The sequence below is a fragment of the Dreissena polymorpha genome, chromosome 1 (genome assembly GCF_020536995.1).
Source record: "Dreissena polymorpha isolate Duluth1 chromosome 1, UMN_Dpol_1.0, whole genome shotgun sequence".
Classification (NCBI taxonomy): domain Eukaryota; kingdom Metazoa; phylum Mollusca; class Bivalvia; order Myida; family Dreissenidae; genus Dreissena; species Dreissena polymorpha.
The window spans coordinates 99,047,908-99,068,883 of NC_068355.1; the positions used below are offsets into that span (position 1 = coordinate 99,047,908).

Genomic DNA, 20,976 nt, shown 5'->3' on the forward strand with positions numbered 1-20,976 from the left:
TTCAAGTGGAACCTGTTTGTCACACTAAGCATTTTGAGAGGTGACACTTTATGCACATTGAGTAAGCCCTGTTTTTCCGGATCAAAGCTCAGTTAGAATGATGCACCCACCAATAAGTTTTTTCTTCCTTTCATCTGCTATTTTCTTCCTCTTGATCCTCTTAGCTTTGTACTCCTTGTCGTCCTTATGCTCTCCACCCACCATCTGTTGCTCTAGTTCCTGCGATAACACAAGATAAGTACATAAGAAACTCTGGATTAAACAAGAGCTGTCACCATAGGATGACATATGCCCCCTATAAACGCTTTGATAGAAGTTATGAGCATTTTTCGAAACATAAACGCAGATTTCGAAACTTAACGCGGACCCTAAGTTCAAGGTCAAGGGGTCAAAATTCTTGTGCGTATGGAAAGTCCATATACACATGCATACCAAATAAACCAAATATTAAGGTTATATCTCAAGGGACATATAAGTTATGACCATTTTTCGAAACCTAAACGCAAAAGTGTGACGGAAGGACAGATGGACGGACAGTGAGATCACTATTTGCCCACCTTCTGGGGCATAAAAACTAGAATTACACTTTTAATTGTAATAAACACTGCAATCTTTCTGGCACTACTATCTTGCATGCCCCTATCAACTTGACATTAAACTTGTTGACAACAAAACCAAAATGTTTGTTCTTTTCCTTCCACGTTATTGTTGGTCAAAGAGTTTTCTATATATGTTGCGGAAAACAACAACATGTTACATGCATCAGTGACATGCACACCTTACCTGGAGCCTACGTAGAGCCTCATTTTGCTGGAACTTGATCTGCTCCTGCATGCTGGAGTGGGTGGGGGAGGACGGAGGAGTCCCATAGCCCGCCGGGTAGGTTGCCTCTCCTGCGGTGGCAGCTTCCCTCTTTACCTTGCCTGCGGTTGTCGGTCGTATGATAATACTTTCATCACCTGCAGTTTTGGAGTAGTATGATAACAAGACTATTGTTTAATACGGACAAAGGTTTACAGGAAAACATGAGATTTACTTGTAGCTTGTATTCTTTAATATGAAGCAACTAGAACAATTCGAAAATGCATTTCAGATTATCAGAAATTAAATTGTATGCATTTGAATAATGTCTCATTTGATACAACAATATTTAACAAAATTGATATAGTATTTAATAATCAACATGCTCTGAGATGGCCAAATTATTCTGATGCTTATACATAGAAACATGAACATTTACTAAGTTACATTGCAACAGATATACATGCATTGCAAAAGCAACACATGGATCCCATAAAAAGCGATGTAACCAATGTTAAGTGTATTTTAATTTTATTAAATGAATAGATGAAAATAAAAGAAAGCCTTTACAATATCCCAGACAAATGTCCTAAGAAAAGGTGTGAGAATGACTCTAATATAGCCCTTCTGTACTGTGGTATAAAACCATACCCTCTGTTATCATCTTGTATGACACTGTTTGTACCTGAAGCCTGTGTCTGCCTCATAACCATCTGCCCATTAACAAAGGTGACCTTCTTGTCTTGGTCGGGAATCTGGACGGCAGTCTCTTCTGCCTGCCTGCTAGGCCTCAGGCTCTGAATGGTTGTCATGGAAGCCTGGCTACCCAGGCTCCGTTGCTCATCAGATATGTCACTCTGAAATTGTGGTCAACAGTTGAGTGTTTTAATTACAATTCAGAATTAATTCATACATGAAAGATGCTACTGTTTACATAAATTCTATTTCAACAAACTAAAAATAAACTAATAAATATAAATCAATACTACTAACACTAACACTTTGAAGCCGAAGATCATCAGCATCTGAAACAAAACATAAACTACAATGTGAAAATACAACATACAAATTCCAAAAGAGAACATTTGTTTAAAAAAAACACTAAAAATTTAACAAGTTTAAATTGTCTGTACGGTTAGCTACATGTTGTGTATATTAATTGAAACTTCAAAATTCTGAAAAACGTATAGATTTATGTCAAACTTTCAGCAATAAATCTGATGAATTCACAAAATCTTTGTATAATCCCACAATTCAATGCGAGTTATGGTTTTATGCATTCTAAGGAAATAAATGTATTCAATATACACTAGTTACCATTTTGAGAATTGGAAATTTTATATCCTGCATTCTTTTCTGATGAGGAAAGGAAATCAGGATAAAACTACATAATTTGCAGTATTTATACATAATCCAACCAGAAAGCTCACATTCATTTGGGCAAGCTGTCCACCTTGCCTATTGTCTTTCTGAAAATAACCAGACTTTACAATATGAGCGACCAAATTTATACAACATAATCTGGGACAAACACTTGATTTTGAGGACCGCAAAATCCCAAAAATAGCTAATTCCTGATTGAGATCACATGTCGGCGTGCATGCTGCCTCACCCGGTCCTGCGGGCAGCGACTCCCCGGCCACTGACATGGGTCTCTCCATGATCTCCCCTTGACGCTCCATCTCCAGGTACTCAGTACGCGTCACCACCTCTTTCTTGGTCACCACCTGCAACAATAGTACGACATAAATGGGTTGAAATCCTCCTGAGCTCATGCAAAATGACTAACATGTTTCAATGAGCAATCATAAATATAACCAATTGGAATATAACAGACATGTTCGTGTAATGTTCTGCTTTACATCTTTTAACAACTAATCATTTGATATCCAAGTGTGATAATTGGATGATGTTGCAGATTAATTTAAATATGATTGGCATTAGTGGAAGTATCTAGAGAGCTTACCTGAATGTTAACTGTGCTATAAAAAATACACTTATTTAGACAAGCTATTGTTTAGTATACATTTTATATAAATATGTAATTCTTATTAAGAAAAGACGCTTACCTTTCCCTGGCTATCTACTTTGGGAGTTCCATCTGGGTTCTTGACAGCATACACTGCTGCCACCTTGTCTGCCGCTTCCCCATTCTGTGCACTCTCCAAGCCTTCAGGTGTTGCTAGAGTAATACTAGACTTCCGTCCATAGGTTTCACCATCTGGTTCAAAAAGAAGAATTCATAATAATGCTTAAACAAACATAAACAAGATGTAAGAATTTAAATTCATGTCACGCAATTTTATTTGTCAAGGTTAATGAATTGAAAAACTTAAAAAGTATTATTTAAGATTCATCAGAAAATTAAAAGACAAAACATGATTGCCAGTATTTTAATTAAAAAAAAAAGCATTCAATGATCATGGTAAATAAAAATCAGCAAAATAAAGTGGGAAGGAAGCATGTGCATCTAACGTTTTAAGTTTATTAAATGCAAATGTTTAACAAGTTTAAATTTAATGTTGCAAAATATCAATACATAATTTTCTATCTTGAACTGGAATACCCATAATAGAATCTACTGACCTTGCTTAACTGAAATAGTGACATCAGCTTTACATACTTATGTTATCATCAAAGCTCTTAATATCAGTGAAAAAGGATGCAATTTATCAGGTAAATACAAGAATTTTGTATCGTCTATTGGTCACGGACTACATCATGGTTCCTAATAATAAACCATAATTATATAAAATCATATAAAAAATAACAAGAGCTGTCACCATAGGATGACTTATGCCCCCTATAAACGCTTGATAGAAGTTATGAGGTTTTTTTCGAAACCTAAACGCAGATTTCGAAACCTAAACGCGGACCCTAAGTTCAAGGTCAAGGGGTCAAAATTTGTGTGCGTATGGAAAGGCCTTGTCCATATACACATGCATACAAAATATGGAGGTTATATCGAAGGGACATAGAAGTTATGAGCATTTTTCAAAACCTAAACGCAGATTTCGAAACCTTAACGCGGGCCCCATGTTCAAGGTAAAGGTCACAGGGGTCAAAATTTGTGTGCGTATGGAAAGGCCTTGTTCATATACACATGCATACCAAATATGTAGGTTATATCTCAAGGGACATAGAAGTTATGAGCATTTTTTGAAACCTAAACGCAGATTTCGAAACCTAAACGCGGACCCTAAGTTCCAGGTCAAGGTCGCAGGGGTAAAAAAATGTGTGCGTTTGGAAAGGCCTTGTCCATATACACATGCATACCAGATATGAAGGTTATATCTCAAGGGACATAGAAGTTATGAGCATTTTTTTTAAACCTAAACGCAAAGTGTGACGGAAATACGGACCGACAGACAGACAGACAGACGGACAGTCTGATCACTATATGCCCCCTTTTCTTCGAAAGGGGGCATTAAAATAATAATAAACAATTGCAGTCAACCGTTGGAGAATAAATATACAAACAAGGCTGGAGGGGGGGAATTTGCATCTTGACAGATACAAACAAGAATTGGAGACATGTGAGTAACAAAATTGCGGGACACAGCACACATCAGAGAGTGCTTGTGAAGTCAGCAACACATCATTGGTAACACCTCTCATCCCAACCTCCATCAGGTATTGTATTCTCAAATTGAACCTCAAGATAATCATGGATTTTATCATGTTAGAACAACGCGTCGCTTCATAATCAAGCGTATAAACAAGAGCTCTCCCAAGACAACTTGCTCCAATATTCTTCTGTTTTGATATTGTAATGTTTATTTTTTCTATCAGTCACTTAATGTATGATTACAAAAACAAATTTCAAGTTTAATATCTGTAAAACTTATAAAGACAATGTGCAGTACTTGTAAATAATATTAATGCAATTCTTTATACTACTTCAATGTTAATTAGAGAATACAATTCATTCTGTTATTAAAAAAAGATATTAAATGGATTGGAAATTAAGCACAACAGAACCCATGAAAAAGCATGAAACATTTCAATATGTTTCGAAATGTACCAGTTAAAGAAATGAATAATTAACAGCAGTAATTGGTATGTACTGACATAAATAATTTCCATTATTAACTGTATTTGCTTTTAGCTCAATGAAGATCTCATAATATAGCCGACATGGGTTCTTATATTGAGGTTGTTGATTGTGGTGTAGGTTGTAGCACTGTTCAATGATGTTTCATTAATCAACATATACAATAAACTTCATCTAATTATTTTTTCGAATGTTTCATAACCCATAGGAAAGGTTTTTGTTTGTTTGTTTTTGGATAGGGTATCAGAATAATTATTAAAAGTGGTCATTTAAGTACAAGAAAATATATAGCAAGATTCAATAAATACAACAGACATAAAATACACAATTCAAGAGAAATAATTAAAATTACAAAAAAGTCTAAAAATTGTGCAAGCATAATGTTAGAAAAAATGAGGGTGTTTACAGTGTTTCAACCCAGCACATGCATATACAACTAGGCAAGGTGGCAGATTGAACATTGGAATTGTAATCAAGACCACTCACTAGCTTCCCAGTCGGCCATTTCTCCTAGAACTATTGACACAAAGGAAACACAATGCAGTCATCACAATATCTGTAACAACAGGTTGACATATACTTGACAGATAGAGATTATTTGATAAAGGTTACAGAAAGTCTGGTAATACTAGTGCATGCAAACATAAAAAGAAATAACTTTGCCTAAATTTTACCTTAACATATCTATAGGAGTTAAATAATTGCATAACAAAATAAGCTGTCTACTGGAAAAAAATGTGTACAAGTATTCCCTGTTATAATGTTTGTAGGCTGCACTTAACCCACTTATTATACTTCATAAGGTCCATCTCTCTCTTTCTAAATAAGATTGTGTGCTTTGTAAAATAACTTAGTGCTACATGTATTTAAAAGCTGCAATGGAAGAAATCAACAGAACTGGAGACAAGTGGGGAAATTTAAGACAAGAGCTGCAAATACATGTAAAATCCTCAAATGTGAATGTTGCATCTCTTTACAATCGATACTTACCCTCCCCAAGAACTATTGAAATAGGTTTTAAGGGTCTGAGTAACATATATCATAAATAACTATGAAAAAAAATATGTAAAATAAAAAGACCCGCATCATGCGAAAATGGGTCTAATGTAATGAGTTGCCAGCATGCTTTAAAGTTCAAACTAGCAAAGTCAACCAAAATTGTGTGATCTCATTCGCGGACAGTGTACATGTTGTAGCTCCCAACCAGACTGCGCAACTTTGAAAGCAGTTTGCAGCTACGATAGCACAACATGGCATAAGACCCATTATTGCATGATGCATGTCAAAAACCTTAACTTCAGTTTCCAGGAAGTTACCCTCATTTGAGTTATTTATAAAATAGTGCCAACAAAATAAACTTGCAGCTCAGAAAAGCTTAACCTTCTCCATAATAGTCCATTAAGACTCACCAATTACTGGCAATTAGTGAATAATATTTACAACCTTCCTTTCGCTAAGTACTAAAAGTGTTACAACTCTTAAAGCTCTTTGTTCATTTTAAAGTAAACATGTATATAAAATAAACAATTAAGTACCAAATTGGCTACATATGCTAAATACTTTCTAATAATTGTTTTAACATAATGCTACATGTATGTTAGTTACAGTGATTTTTTTACCTGCGAGTCCTGCGTCCTGGACTCATAAAAACCTCTGGGGATGCAAAGTTTTGAATTATGTCAGTCTCAAAAATGAATTGAAATTTCTAAAAAAATAATATCGTCTAATATTTGGACTCATTCTTTTAAGTCGGGGACTCGTAGATTTGCAAGTAATCGGGTCCCAGGATTCAGATGTGAAAATTTGTAAAAATATCACTGTAGTTTTATAAAACTTGGCCATTGAATGCTGTATAGTCTCTTTAGAATATTATTTTGTATTCATAGTTGTTACAACATTTTTTTATAGTTACACTCTGCAAATTACTACTTAATTGGAAGATTACAGTTGAGAAGGATGATCTGGTATTGCTGTACATAGTAAACTTAACTCTTTCAGTGCTGGAACCATATTTTGAAGGCCTTTGCAAACAGTTTGGATCCAGATGAGACGCCACAGAACGTGGCGTCTCATCTGGATCCAAACTGTTTGCTATTCTGATAGTATTCTTTGGAAAAAAAATCAGAAGAAATTGCTAATTTTAGAAATTCAGCAGACGACATTTTAGCAGACGACTAATTTCCCAGCATGGAGAGGGTTAAGAATATGCAGCCTAACTATAATGCAACCAAATCAAGGTCCTTTTTTGATAATGTTATGAGATGCTTAAACTGTACCCTACATAAGGAACGTGTAATAAAAATAGCTTTTTTTACTTATTATATTCAATCTTAACAAGAGTTCAAAAGCTACAGCTAATAGCAGTATTACCAGTATGTTAAATTCCATATAATGTTCTACTCTAAAACAAAAATCTAAATAATTGCTGTGGCAAAAATGTATAAATATGCGTACTAATATTGAAATAACTACAAGATTCTGAATGCATTGACATTCCTAGCTTATGGATTTTTCTTTTAATAGTTTTCCTGTTATTGCAATACATAAATATAAAAGTTATAACTTCTAGCAGAATAGATTAATAGTTAACATGTAGCCTGATAATCTATGTCTCTAATAATAAAAAGACCCATTGAAATTAATCTACCAAAATTGGGTGGCATTAAATATTTTCAGTCATAAAAAGGAAACAACATAGATTGTTTGGTAGCGTTAGATTTAGGCACTGACTGCTGTGTATGTGTTTACTGTAACATACAATGCAAAACAATGGAATTTTGAGCTGTTTTATGTTGATAGCTCTTTATTTAACAGACAACTTTTGGATTAATAATCACATCAACTCACTTTTTCTCTATAAATCACTTTAGAAATGCTCATAAAAATCATTTTTGTCTAACAATCAATTTCCAAACTACCTGCAAGAATTTTCACACAAATCTCATCAATTGGTAGATTAATCCATTTAAATCATACAATATACACGTGTTGTCATAATTTTTAATTTTGTGTAGATTTAGAAAATCTTAATTTATGTAAGTGAATTTAAACATCTATCAACAATATTTTATTTGCCGATGACATGATACCATAAACAGCAGGAAACTGAAATATTTACTGTCACCTATTTTGGGTCACTACATATAGTCTAAATGGGCCATGGTTACTGTAATGTCACCTTTACTTGAACCCTTTAGGGCCTTATTTGGGTCACTGGCACTCTTGAAAGCTTCCATGAAGTTTTGGAAGGCCATCATACGCATTTGCTGATGGTCAATATTACGTTCTGTTGGTACAGACATACAGCGTAAATCAGTTGTATACTAGATTTTTACTACGACAAAAATATGGTTTTCAAATTGCAAAAAACAAGACTTTGTCAATTGAAAGCACAAATGGCCAATAAGCCATCTTTGAATATACTACATGTTTAATGCCGATTGGTTCTCTAATTTACAAAAGGATGAAGTGTTCTACATGTATACTACATAAACAGTCTTAACAGATGATGTGTGAACAATACATTTTATCCATTACATAATAGTATATAAGAACACACAGAGTATTTATCAATACATTCACTGAGGGTTTTATGGTACTCATTTCACAAAACAATCCGGCACTTCTGGGCGCAAAGTTAAGCTAACAATGCAATAAAGGTAAGATGTGACACTGATGAAAAGGTGATTTTGTAGGCAGGAAAACAACTCTAAAAGCAAATCATTATGATCATAAGGAAGAGTGCAAAGTTGTTTACCTAATAAAGTGCAGATATTCTATTTATAAAAACATACTCTTCTGTGATTTACCAAACCATGCACAATTATTCCAATCATAAATCTAACCTAGTGCATTACTACCGAATGTGTGATTCATAAAACCATATAGCGGAGATATATGACAACATGAAATAAATAACTTAGCATTAAATTGTTAGAAATTATGCATTAAACTGTAAATGAAACACTCCACCACAGTGTATCATGTTAACCTCATATAAAAACTCTTCTGGCAGATATCAATCAATAATTACGCTGCACATATTGCACCCAATTGAGTCGCGTTCTGAGAAAACTGGGCATAATGCATGTGCGTAAAGTGTCGTCCCAGATTAGCCTGAGACTTCATTTAAACGAAAAATGTCATTATAAAAGCGGAAAGTGTCGTCCCTGATTAGCCTGTGCAAACTGCACAGGCTAATCTGGGACGACACTTTACGCACATGAATTATGCCCAGTTTTCTCATAACGCGACTCAATTATGTTACTACATGGGACTACCTACTTTCTGCGGTTGTGGGCAGTTTTTCAATCTGCACATTGAGGTTGATGAGTTTGTTGTCGTAGAAGGCCTTCAGCTTGTTCATGTCCTGCTCCAGTTTATTCTTGCTCACCTTCTCCTGCTCATACTGTTCCTGCATCTCGGACAGCTTGAGGTCGTACTCCTGAACAAAACAACCAATAATATTCAAGTCTGGCATAGGAATCACATCCTTTGCACAATTATTCAGAAAAAAACCACTCTTTAAAACCTTTTCTTGCATTTATTTTGTGAAAAACTTAATATAAAAGCTATGAAAGTTTTTATTCCAGGATCGATTCAAAACTGACCATCATGTTTATGTTAACATTTAAAAACACACCTTTTAAAACCTATATCTGCATTCATGTCCTGCACTACTTGACCTCACAACTATGAAACAACTTTTACTTGAATGACCAAATATACAATGACTATCAAATAAAATTAAATAACCATTTCAATAACATGTTTTTATCATTAAGTCATATCCCTCCATTTTAGGGACATGTTTATTTCAGACAGTATCATTTCTAAATTTCTTGACCCTTTCCCCCATAAGAAGCAAAGTGAAAATGGCTTTTGCAACCAGCATAAAACCATAACAGCCTGCGAGTAACTCCTAACTCGCAGTCTGTTCAGGTTTCATGCTTTTTGCTGCTCATCAGTAACTAACGGTTGGAAATGAAGCCTTTAAAACTTGAATCTAGTAAGAAAGGTGTTTAACAAGGGCTGTTTGTAAAACATGCATGCCCCCATATGGGCTGTCCGTTGTAGTGTTTTTCCCAGGAGGGCAAAGGGGCGCATTACTTTCAAAAAGGGCATTTTAGCGCGCAGTTTAGGCAAAAAAGGGCAAAAACGTTCCATGTTATTTGCTCCACGAAGCAGTTGTGGAAAAAATAACATATAAACAAGCACATTTAATGGTAATAGATGTATTTAACTTACTATGATTTATATTAATATATTTACCTTGCAATGAACATTTAAGTTCCATGCTGTTTCAATAAACTGTACAGCACGACAAACATAATAAAGCAATATATGCATATGAATCTGATTATACACAGATCCACTAACATATAAATGAAACCATGTTTGTTTTATCCCATTTTCTAACAATAATCTCGACAGATGTTTAAAATAACATTGCGAGTAAATTGATCTCTAATAATATGCAAACACTCGTTTCCGTGACATACATCCACCGAGTAGATTACAAATAAATAAATTATGTTGTTGCTATCTAAAACATTTTTATGCATCGTTGATTATCACAGACATTTCATTTATTCCTTCTTAATGTATAATCTCCATCGTTAGTTCGATCGTTTACGACGTTATTTGCCATTTTTGCCGAGTCACAATTTAATTCTGTATAGTCCGCCATGTTGATAAAATGTCAAATGATGTAAGCGACAGGTGCGCATAGCAACGTTAAATCGTATACGCGATTAGTATTTTGTTAAATTGGTATACGTCTCGGTAATTATTTCAATAATTAGATCTAATTATCTTAAAGACGAAATCGATAAAGAATAAATTTGTTTGTGAATTTAAAAGTAATTATGCGTAAAAAAATATGTTTTGATATAACTGAATAATGCATGCAAAGCACAATTGCCACAAGAATAACATCGAGTTTTTCATCAAATGTCTCCGAAGTAATGATTATATCGTGGAGGAGTACACATTGCCGAGCGAAAAGTGCGCTTGGTATAACATAGCCTCCGGCATTATCGATTGCTACTGACACGGGGTTATTCACGCATGACTAATTCACAGCTTTGGGGCAGCCAGTAAGACCTAATCGAGCACTGTTATAGATTAAATCTGCTCAATTAAATATAGTCGATTAGACGTTGACGCCTCTCGAGTAAATCAAGCACAGTCGGAGCGTCACAGACAACCAAGGAAGCTGATTTTGCGGACCAAGTTAGATCGTAAGGCAAATTTCGTGGCGAAATTTGCCTTTGAAAAAAAGGGCGCGTGGCGAAATTTGCCTTTAAAAAGGGCAGCGTGGCGATCCGGGAGGGCGGCGTGGCTTTTCGCCACGCTAAAATGGCCTGGGAAAAACACTACGTTGTAGTGGCAGCCATTGTGTGAATACGTTCTTTGTCACTGTGACCTTGACCTTTGACCTAATGAACTGAAAATCAATAGGGGTCATCTGTGAGTCATGATCAATGTACCTATGAAGTGTCATGATCCTAGGCAAAAGCGTTCTTGAGTTATCATCCGGAAACAATTTTACTGTTTTGGGTCACCGTGACCTTGACCTTTGACGTAGTGACCTGAAAATCAATATGGGTCATCTGTGAGTCATGATCAATGTACCTATGAAGTTTCATGATCCTAGGCGAAAGGGTTCTTGAGTTATCATCCGGAAACCATTTAACTATTTCGGGTCACCGTGACCTTGACCTTCGATCTAGTGACCTCAAAATCAATATGGGTCATCTGCGAGTCATGATCAATCTACCCATGAATTTTCATAATCCTAGGCATATGCTATCTTGAGTTATCATCCAAAAAAAACATTTTACTATTTCGGGTCACCGTGACCTTGACCTTTGACCTAGTGACCTCAAAATCAATAAGGGTCATCTGCGAGTCATGATCAATGTACCTATGAAGTTTCATGATCCTAGGCCCAAGCGTTCTTGAGTTATCATCCGGACACCACCTGGTGGACCGACCGAGAGACCGTCCGACATGTGCAAAGCAATATACCCCCTCTTCTTCGAAGGGGGGCATAATTAAATGTAACTTTCTAAAGGACTACAGATGCATCAAAATATGTATCTAAGTGGTAAAGGGTTAATATAAAGGTAAGCATGGCAACAAGAATACCACACCAAAGTCATCACCTCTTTGATTTTCTGTTTTTCCTCCTCCAGCTGCAGTCTAGCCTGATCCTCATTGGACTGCGAGCTGTGGGACTGACTAGACTCCCCAATCATCCCCACTGTAGATGCAAACAAACAAATGTAAGTTTGATAATCTGTAAGCATCTATCTCCTTATAGACTGACAGATCTGACAAAACATTACATTTGGGTGCTGTTAGAATCAATGTCTGACAAGACGTTTGAGAAGTTTATAGGCAATTATGATTGTCTAATTTTATTCCAGCCTAATAAGATAATGTTTATAAAGATTCGGTGCTTTAGCTTAGTGTTTGCTTCACTTGACACTTAATGTTTATAGAGATTCGGTGCTTTAGCTTAGTGTTTGCTTCACTTGACACTTAATGTTTATAAAGATTCGGTGCTTTAGCTTAGTGTTTGCTTCACTTGACACTTAATGTTTATAGAGATTCGGTGCTTTAGCTTAGTGTTTGCTTCACTTGACACTTAATGTTTATAAAGATTCGGTGCTTTAGCTTAGTGTTTGCTTCACTTGACACTTAATGTTTATAAAGATTCGGTGCTTTAGCTTAGTGTTTGCTTCACTTGACACTTAATGTTTATAAAGATTCGGTGCTTTAGCTTAGTGTTTGCTTCACTTGACACTTAATGTTAAAATGTAGAAAAATAAGCAAATGTCTAATAGTTTCAAATAAGGGAGAAAAATGTAAGCACATTTTGAGCAGGGAAGTTTAACACAAAAGAAATGACCAGCAAGATGATTACTGTAATTCAAATAGAAACAATTTTCTGAGTTAATAAATAAAAACGACCCCAGAAGAGGCTGCATCAGCTTTTTTGTTAGTTGTGACAAATCATGTCTATATAACAAGTGTGCAGCTAGTTATCATGTTACCTTGGAATCCGCCATCTGGTACAGGGATCTGACCCATGAGCATGGCCTTGAGTCTCTCAATCTCCTCCTGGTACTGCCTCAACAATGCGTCCTTAGGGTCCTCATTGATCTTGGGCTTGTTCTTGATGTTCTTGGCTCTGAAATGGCACACACATTCCTTGCATTGTTAGAAGTTGATTTAAGAGAACAGAACAAAACAAATAAAAGAGCTGTGTAACACATTTAAAACCAAAATTGATAAAAAAACATTCAAACGTCAATAAGTGTTTTCTTTATATATGTTTTTCATTTTATTTAAAGCATGATATGTTTGTACTTATTTCATAAAAAAGCAACACAAATTGAGATTGGAAAAAATTGTTTAATTTAAGTAATGATTCAGTTTATAACCAAGTATGGTATGATTAAGATTCAATTGAGCTGAATCATTTAGAGTCAAGGGATGAGCACTGACCGATTGGCATATCTGAGGGTACTGAGGGTCTCGTCATAGTTGTTATCTGCGGGGGAGAGACAGGCAACCATAAGGGTCTTAGTGTTGCCCCCAAGGGAGTCCTGCAGAAGACGTGTCAGCTTGGAGTCTCGGTATGGGATGTGCTTAGACTTGCCGTCCACAAGGGCAGAGATCACGTTGCCCAGCGCTGACAGGGACAGATTGATCTTTGTGGCCTCCTTCAAACGGTCGCCAGTGGCACCTTTGATAAGGTGAAAGAGTATTTAATAATTAAGGTTAGCCCATTTATGCCTAGCGTCTAGAAAAAAGGCATTGGCAAACAGTGTAGACCCAGATGAGATGCCGCATGATGCGGCGTCTCATCAGGGTCTGCACTGTTTGTTTAAAGGAATTTCTGTATGAAATATTTTAAATATAGAAATAAATATACCAGACATCCCTAATTTTGGAAATAAATTGATACCATTTAGAAGAATGGGAGAGTCCACTAGGCATAAATGGGTTAAGCAGCAGATGTTGTATTTTTAAGTACCTGTATGCCAACATTCATGACAATGAACTTAAATTGTGCTACCTGGGATGAGATTTGTACTTCATTTATTTAGGACATATTGTTTGATTTTGTCAGCCTACAGACAATGATTTGTTGTTCTGAGGCCTACAAATATAACTCTGTGCCCGAGTGTTTGTAAAGTCTTGCATCAGAATAACCAAGAATAGGAAGCTGGCCAATCCACAACTATAAAGAGACAATCTGATAAATTCTAACATGAACAGACATAATAACTTTTTAGCAAAAATTGAAAACTTTATTACGCTGATCTCTGGATTAAAATTAATATTGTTTATTTTGAATTATAATTGTGTCCTTTGACAGTGTTAACATCAGTGTAAAAATCAGTTAGTATCATACTAGAATTAAATCAATCAAATATTTTGATTTGTTATGATCAATAACTGAATTTGCTTATTCTTGTTATCAGTTTCACATTAGCACAATAGTGCTGAAAGCCAAGTGAACATTGAAACAGGAAGAGAAAACTTATTTCAAGAGTTCATTCAGATGTTCAAGGCCATTTAACAGATAAAGAATAGTCTGTCAAAAAGTATATACCCAGTACATTGTATATCATTAGAAAACTTATAAAGCTGTAAACTTGTTGTATATATCACAGTTTATTAGCTATTTAACTTGATTATCTGAATGAAATACCATATAAGCTTTTTCAATAGGAACATTTATAAAACCCAGTCTTACAATTTTTACCCATATCTCTTTCATGCTGAATCTCATTAAAAATAATAAAACTCACCAATAATTGGAAAGTTTATGGAAATCAAGGGTTAGATTTACCAGTTTTTGCCTGTCTTTCGCTCCCAGCCAAATCTACAAGGTTTAGCTTCCCTGCTCGTATATGCTCCTCCCCTTCTTCATCGGGTGTCATCATCTCCAGCATGATGGTGAAGATGGAGTGGCTGCGAGAAGAGTCTGCATTCATCAAGGTGGCTCCCGTGGAGCGGTTCTTCCAGCCCTTCTCCATGATCTTGTTACATTCAATCACATTGTGCACCGTGTGCTGGGAGAGACCTTGGAATAGAGCAGATTGTTTGTTGTGTGTAAGCGACAAGGCTATTCTGTAGCAGAATGTGTGTTATCAACGACAAGGCTATTCTGTAGCAGAATGTGTGTTGTTAACAAACGGCTTTCCTGTAGTAAAATGTGTGCTGTCGACAAGGCAATTCTGTAGCAGAATGTGTGTTGTCAACGACAAGGCTATTCTGTAGCAGAATGTGTGTTGTCAGCAACAAGGCTATTCTGTAGCAGAATGTGTGTTGTCAGCGACAAGGCTATTCTGTAGCAGAATGTGTGTTGTCAGCGACAAGGCTATTCTGTAGCAGAATGTGTGTTGTCAGCGACAAGGCTATTCTGTAGCAGAATGTGTGTTGTCAGCGACAAGGCTATTATGTAGCAGAATGTGTGTTGTCAGCGACAAGGCTATTCTGTAGCAGAATGTGTGTTGTCAGCGACAAGGCTTTCTGTAGTAAAATGTGTGCTGTTAATAAGACTATTCTGTAGCAGAGTGAGTCTTATCAAAGACATTGATATTCTGTAACAGAATGTGTGTTGTCAAGGACAACCCTATTCATATTCAGATTGTATCAATGCTGAGGCAAGCCTAGATAGAGTAAAAAGTTTGACTCCGGACATGAGCACGTATGCACACATTTTACACAGCAAGCTTTTGTCCAGGTCTTTAAAAAGTTAAAAAGAGCAGTCTGTCTTATGCCATTACATATCTTTCAATTTTGTGTCATAATGACAAAGTTTATAGAATGGCCAATCCATTAACTGGCTTTCAAAAACATACTTTGCAAAAGCAAAGGTGACAAGTTTTTGTTGTCCTTCAATATGCTATGTTTAATTTCAATTATTAAACAAGTGTTTGTGAACATATTTAACAGTTTGCATTAAAAATTTATAACAAATGCGGCAGTAATTTTTAAGTTGTTTTAGTTTAGTTTCCTCATGAATGAATGAAACTGAACAAGCCTTGACCTTTGCTTTCTATTAAGATATAAATAATAAAAAAACGACCTACTGCCACGGTAGCAATTCTATATGTAATGCTGAGGCAAGGCCTTCATAGGTTTATTTAAAACATTTCTATTGCATAAGTTAGCGCTTAAATTATGACCTAACCCTTTCTCACTCAGAGGAAAAGTGTGAATAGCAATATTAAACCAGCATAAAACCAGAACAGCCTCCAAATAACTTCTGATTTCTACTCATCAGTATCTTAGGGTAAGAAATGAGGCCTTTTAAACTTAAGAAAATTCTTAAAATTAATTTGATTTTTAAATGGACTACAAACAAGTCATAATGCGTATTTGTGGTTAAGGGTAAAATTATGAACTTAACTGAATAGAGAACATGAAGTACAAGAATTACCATTGACATAGACTCCTTTCTCTGGGTGTTCATGCAGCTCTAGTTTACATTTGATGTCCTTGCCAAGCAAGTCCCGGATTTCTTCATTGTAGATCTCACAGTATGAGGCATGGATGAGAAACTTGGTTTTCTCTGCAAGCGACACTGTCTCAAAAATGTGGTCAAACGCTCTGAAAGGAGCAAAAGTATGCATACTTGTTTGTGTAAGATTAACACAAGAAACCTACATAAACAAGTACATTTACTACTAAACACTAAATAACAAGGGTGTGAATATATGCATTTGACTTCTTCAACTAAAATTACCACTACAATCATAATATTACATGATTTACAACTTGAAATGGACTTATAATAATGAACATAGGTGGATAGTTTGTGCCATAATAGACTTACTACAATGTTGTAACATGTCATGTCTAAACTAGAGCTTATCATGAGATAAAGTTTCATGACATATATTAATTCACATTTTGTAAAGTATGTTTTTTCTATCCTGAAGTTAATATAAGACTTTTACATATTATTGTAATATATCTTTATATGTGCAAGGTCATGCACAAAACCCCAATGTTGTCTGGATCTATGCCATCCCAATATGGGGTAACCCCAATTATTGTGTAACTCTGGTCATGATTTTTAAAAGGCAACAAGCATATAATTAATACCTTGGAATGATGCCTCGTTGTGATGGTGGATCAGTAATGCCCTGCATTGAGAAAGATTTCCCACATCCAGTCTGGCCATATGCAAATATTGTTCCGTTGTAACCTTCTGTTACACCCTGCAAACAAATATTATAAGACACACAACTGACGCTTTTTAATGTTTTGTGCCACATTAAGGACATTCATTCAATGCTTGACATATGAACCTTTTTTATTTCTAAACAAAGTAAATGTTTACCTGGTCACCTTGTTTATGACCCCACTGACTAAAATAAAATGTAGCCTTATTACTTAAAATGTTAAAGAACTTAAATACTATGCACTTAAATATATATACATGTACTTCTAAGATTAACATTCTGGCCAAGTTTATCAAGATTGAGTAATAATGTCTATAGAATAATGACAAGTTTTTTTTAAAGATTTAAACTGATAACTGAGTTTTTGTATGTATGTGACCCAATGTCTTACAATTTTTTATGAAATTAATCAATACATGTAGGTTGCAGAGTGGTTATAAGGGTTTTTATAAGATATAAAAACGGATGAATTCTTAGATTCACATGACCCCTATTGAACTCAAACAAGGTTTTATGTTAAGACACAAAATTGCAAAGCTTAATGCCTCCCGCTCTGTAGGGGCATAAATTTAAATGTGTACAAAACACTGAGTGATAACAAGCTATAAGTTGACGACAGATGGAAAATAACATAGACTGACCAGCTCACCATGGGTACATGTACTTAGTCTCAATGTGGACTAGAAAAACAGTATTTGTGTCTTGAAATATGTCAGAAAACCTAAAGTTTATAGTAAACTATATGGAAAGAAAAAAAAACATCATGAAAAGTACATTTTAACCCATTTATGCCTAGTGTCTAGAAAAAAGGCCTTGGCAAACAGTGTAGACCCAGATGAGACGCTGCATGATGTGGCTTCTCATCTGGGTCTGCGCTGTTTGCTTTAAGGAATTTCTGTAAGAAAATTTATTTTAAATATAGAAATTCATATACTAGACATCCCTAATATTGGAAATAAATTGATCCAATTGAGAAGTATGGGAGAATCCACTAGGCATAAATGGGTTACTGTGTTTTACCTCAACCAAAGGGTATGCAATCTCATTATAGATATTTTCAGTTGTTGAGTCTATGAAGTAAGCTCCATCAAAGGTGAAATTTTTTGGAGGTGCTTTTGCATCATTTGGATTCACAATCGTACACTGGCCTCTTTCAGCTGCCATTTTTATAACGCATTCACATTTCAAATCTTTTTCTCTTGTGTTCATTGGCCTGCAACGAACTATCACTTTCACACATTCTCCTGTGGCCATGTTTTCTGCAATAAAATAAAAATGTTTACTTAAAACTTCAGTATGAAAAAGAATTTTAAAGATGTGTCTTTACAATGGTATGTAATATCTTGCACCATCTGTTTTTTATGATGGATTCAAAGATGAGTCAATATTACTTCTGAGGTGTTGATAATGACAAGAAGTTTTTTTCTATGATTTTAACTTGTTTTTAATAGTGTAAATAAGAAACGTGTAATTTATTAATTTAACAACATACAGAACTTACAATACCAATGCAATCACAATGTTTTTTGAACTGTAATTATATATAACCAAATTATTGAAGACCAAATATCACTTGGTTAAAAGTAAATGAGTTAATGCACGCAAAAAATCATTAGTTTCACAGCGATTTTTTTCCTTCTTTATAAAGTAGGGGTAAACGGCACTTTCCCAATTACGAAAAAACTACAAATTTCCCAATTGGTGTCCAGAAAATTCCCAATTTAGGGTAAAAAAAAAAAAAAAAAAAAAAATTTTTTTTTTTATTTGGAAAATGCAACATTTTGTTAGTTTCCCTATGCAGCTCTATGGTTTGAACCTAGGTAAATATAATATTGACAGCTTGAAAACACTTAGTTATCAATTTTAAAGTATTTGGGAGCATAAAATCAAATACACCAATTTCCCAATTTGAGGGTTTCACGACTTGATTTTTCCCAATTTTCAGGCTTTCACGACTCAATTTTTCCCAATTGGACCGGTACGGGCACTTTTCCCAATTGGACAAAAAAAATCGCTGGTTTCATGTTTATTTTTGTATTGTTTCATGTTTATCTACTATTATTATTTTAAATGAAAATAAGATGAAAATGAGACAATGCTAAGTAAAAAAGTAACTTTAATCCATTTACAAATGTAGTGCCAACAACAGGACAAAGGTTTATTTGATATATGCTTTGCAAATATTGAGTTATTATCATCTGGTTAACATTCACCAAACAGGGACTTCAAGCAATAACATGATTTACAGGCTTTGATTGACAATCAAGGCAGAGCATGTCAATGACCTATTGTGAAAAAAAACAGTTTAAAAGTCAACACTTTTAGTGAAATTACACTCATTTAGATGTCTAGATCTGACAATTGATGGTTTAGAGTTGGCGTACATGTATGCTAGGGAAGAAATACAAAATCACAGGAAAACTCGATCAGCTGGTGTGATTTTAATTTAAAAGTGTTAGGGCAAGCTTATGACAATAATCATGTCCAGATGAAATGAAAGAAATTTGGTTTTGTGAGGAAACAGTAGTACTGAACATTTACCATGCTCTTAAATATCCATTTATCGTGTAAGTACCTGTTATCGAACAGCACCTATTATCGGACGTTTTGTTTTTATTCTGTATGCACATGCGCAAAAGTGTGCATTACGTCACATAAATAAACAAATGGTCGCACATAAAGTGCATGACCTACTGGACTACTTAGCTTGAAACAAATGCGCCAAAAACAGGTTAAAGGAATGCATTTATTGTTATTTACACGGTTTTATGTGTTTTTGGCTATTACTTTTTGAATGAATTTATCAAAACGTGCATTTACACACCAAAAGCATATTTCTATTTGCTAGTTTGATTACAGCAGACGCAGATTTTTCGCCGAGTCCGGGTCACGTGATAGTCATGTGACTTTGTATATGCTAGAGTAGATTTTATGAAGTGTCGGGTAAAAGGTCATGTTTACATCGGCCGCCATTTTGTTTTGTCTGCTAGAGGTGACAATAACCAGGGAATCATTGTTATGAATTCTTGAAGGATATTTGCTGGAAAACTTTACAGATAAGTTATTAAATGATTAAACTTTTAGTCATTTGTTAAAACAAAATGTTTTTGTCATTTTAAGTGTTTCAATTTTAAGGTTATTTAACGTAATTTCTTAGGTGTTCGATAACTGGTTCGTCCACCATATATGCATTTTTGACGATTTAAAAACCTGAAAATTATAAAGCGTTGCAACATGAAATGATTGAATAATCGAGTGGTCAAAGCGATAGACTTATACTCCAGGGGTCAGCAGTTTGAGCCCAGTTGAGGGTTATGTTTTCTCTTTCTTTAATTTTATTCTTGTATTTTTACTGGAGCTTTTTAGATCAAAGGTTTACATTATCAATAGAATGCATTTAATAACAAACTTCAATACATGCCAAAAACTGTGAAAAGGCCCCTTGAATATCTCTAAATCGATTAAGGTTCAACAGATACACATACGATTAATACAGGTTTGTAGCAATACAAGAAATTAAAAGAAAAAAATATTTACATACGTCTGAAATATAGTTCAGAACCACTTTTTAATGTACACACAAGTTATTGAAACAAACTATTTACAAGTGATTTGTGGGTAATTTATATTGACAACACATTCGGATGCGTTTAGGTGCTTTCGTACATAAATACCACTGGTTTTCTACGTCGAACAACGATCAACAATGAAGCATGGATCCAATAGTTTAACGGTTGCGAACCACTATAATTTTTTTTTTCGGGAAATGTTATTTTATTCCCACGGATCAATTAATCAAATGAAAATGTTACAATATGTTTAAGTTTGTTGCTCCCCAAGCTTAGGTAATCATGTTATACGACAAAAGACTGATCAATAGACTTTATGGTTGACCCGAGAGTAATA

At 34.9% G+C, this 20,976-nt stretch overlaps 1 protein-coding gene across 5 annotated transcripts in view; it reads right to left on the reverse strand.

Annotated features, from left to right (window-relative positions):
- The window catches only part of LOC127842225 (kinesin-like protein KIF17), a 30,298-nt gene extending 9,568 nt beyond the window's left edge, over positions 1 to 20,730 (reverse strand). Inside the window, exons 1-16 of one of the 5 annotated variants that reach the window (XM_052371664.1) lie at positions 20,612 to 20,730; positions 18,091 to 18,329; positions 16,991 to 17,106; positions 16,323 to 16,492; positions 14,727 to 14,960; positions 13,373 to 13,613; positions 12,919 to 13,055; positions 12,025 to 12,122; positions 9,140 to 9,299; positions 5,342 to 5,371; positions 2,871 to 3,022; positions 2,414 to 2,528; positions 1,795 to 1,826; positions 1,487 to 1,658; positions 784 to 959; positions 111 to 219 (exon numbers count right to left, since the gene is read on the reverse strand). In XM_052371664.1, coding sequence (XP_052227624.1) covers positions 111 to 219; positions 784 to 959; positions 1,487 to 1,658; positions 1,795 to 1,826; positions 2,414 to 2,528; positions 2,871 to 3,022; positions 5,342 to 5,371; positions 9,140 to 9,299; positions 12,025 to 12,122; positions 12,919 to 13,055; positions 13,373 to 13,613; positions 14,727 to 14,960; positions 16,323 to 16,492; positions 16,991 to 17,106; positions 18,091 to 18,324 — 2,176 coding nt within the window. In that variant the 5' untranslated portion in view covers positions 18,325 to 18,329; positions 20,612 to 20,730. Of the gene's footprint in view, positions 1 to 110; positions 220 to 783; positions 960 to 1,486; positions 1,659 to 1,794; positions 1,827 to 2,413; positions 2,529 to 2,870; positions 3,023 to 5,341; positions 5,372 to 8,033; positions 8,142 to 9,139; positions 9,300 to 12,024; positions 12,123 to 12,918; positions 13,056 to 13,372; positions 13,614 to 14,726; positions 14,961 to 16,322; positions 16,493 to 16,990; positions 17,107 to 18,090; positions 18,330 to 20,607 lie in introns of all 5 variants that reach the window. The other 4 variants (XM_052371655.1, XM_052371644.1, XM_052371651.1 and 1 more) reach the window with 4 other exon arrangements.
- Positions 20,731 to 20,976: the final 246 nt, after the last annotated feature.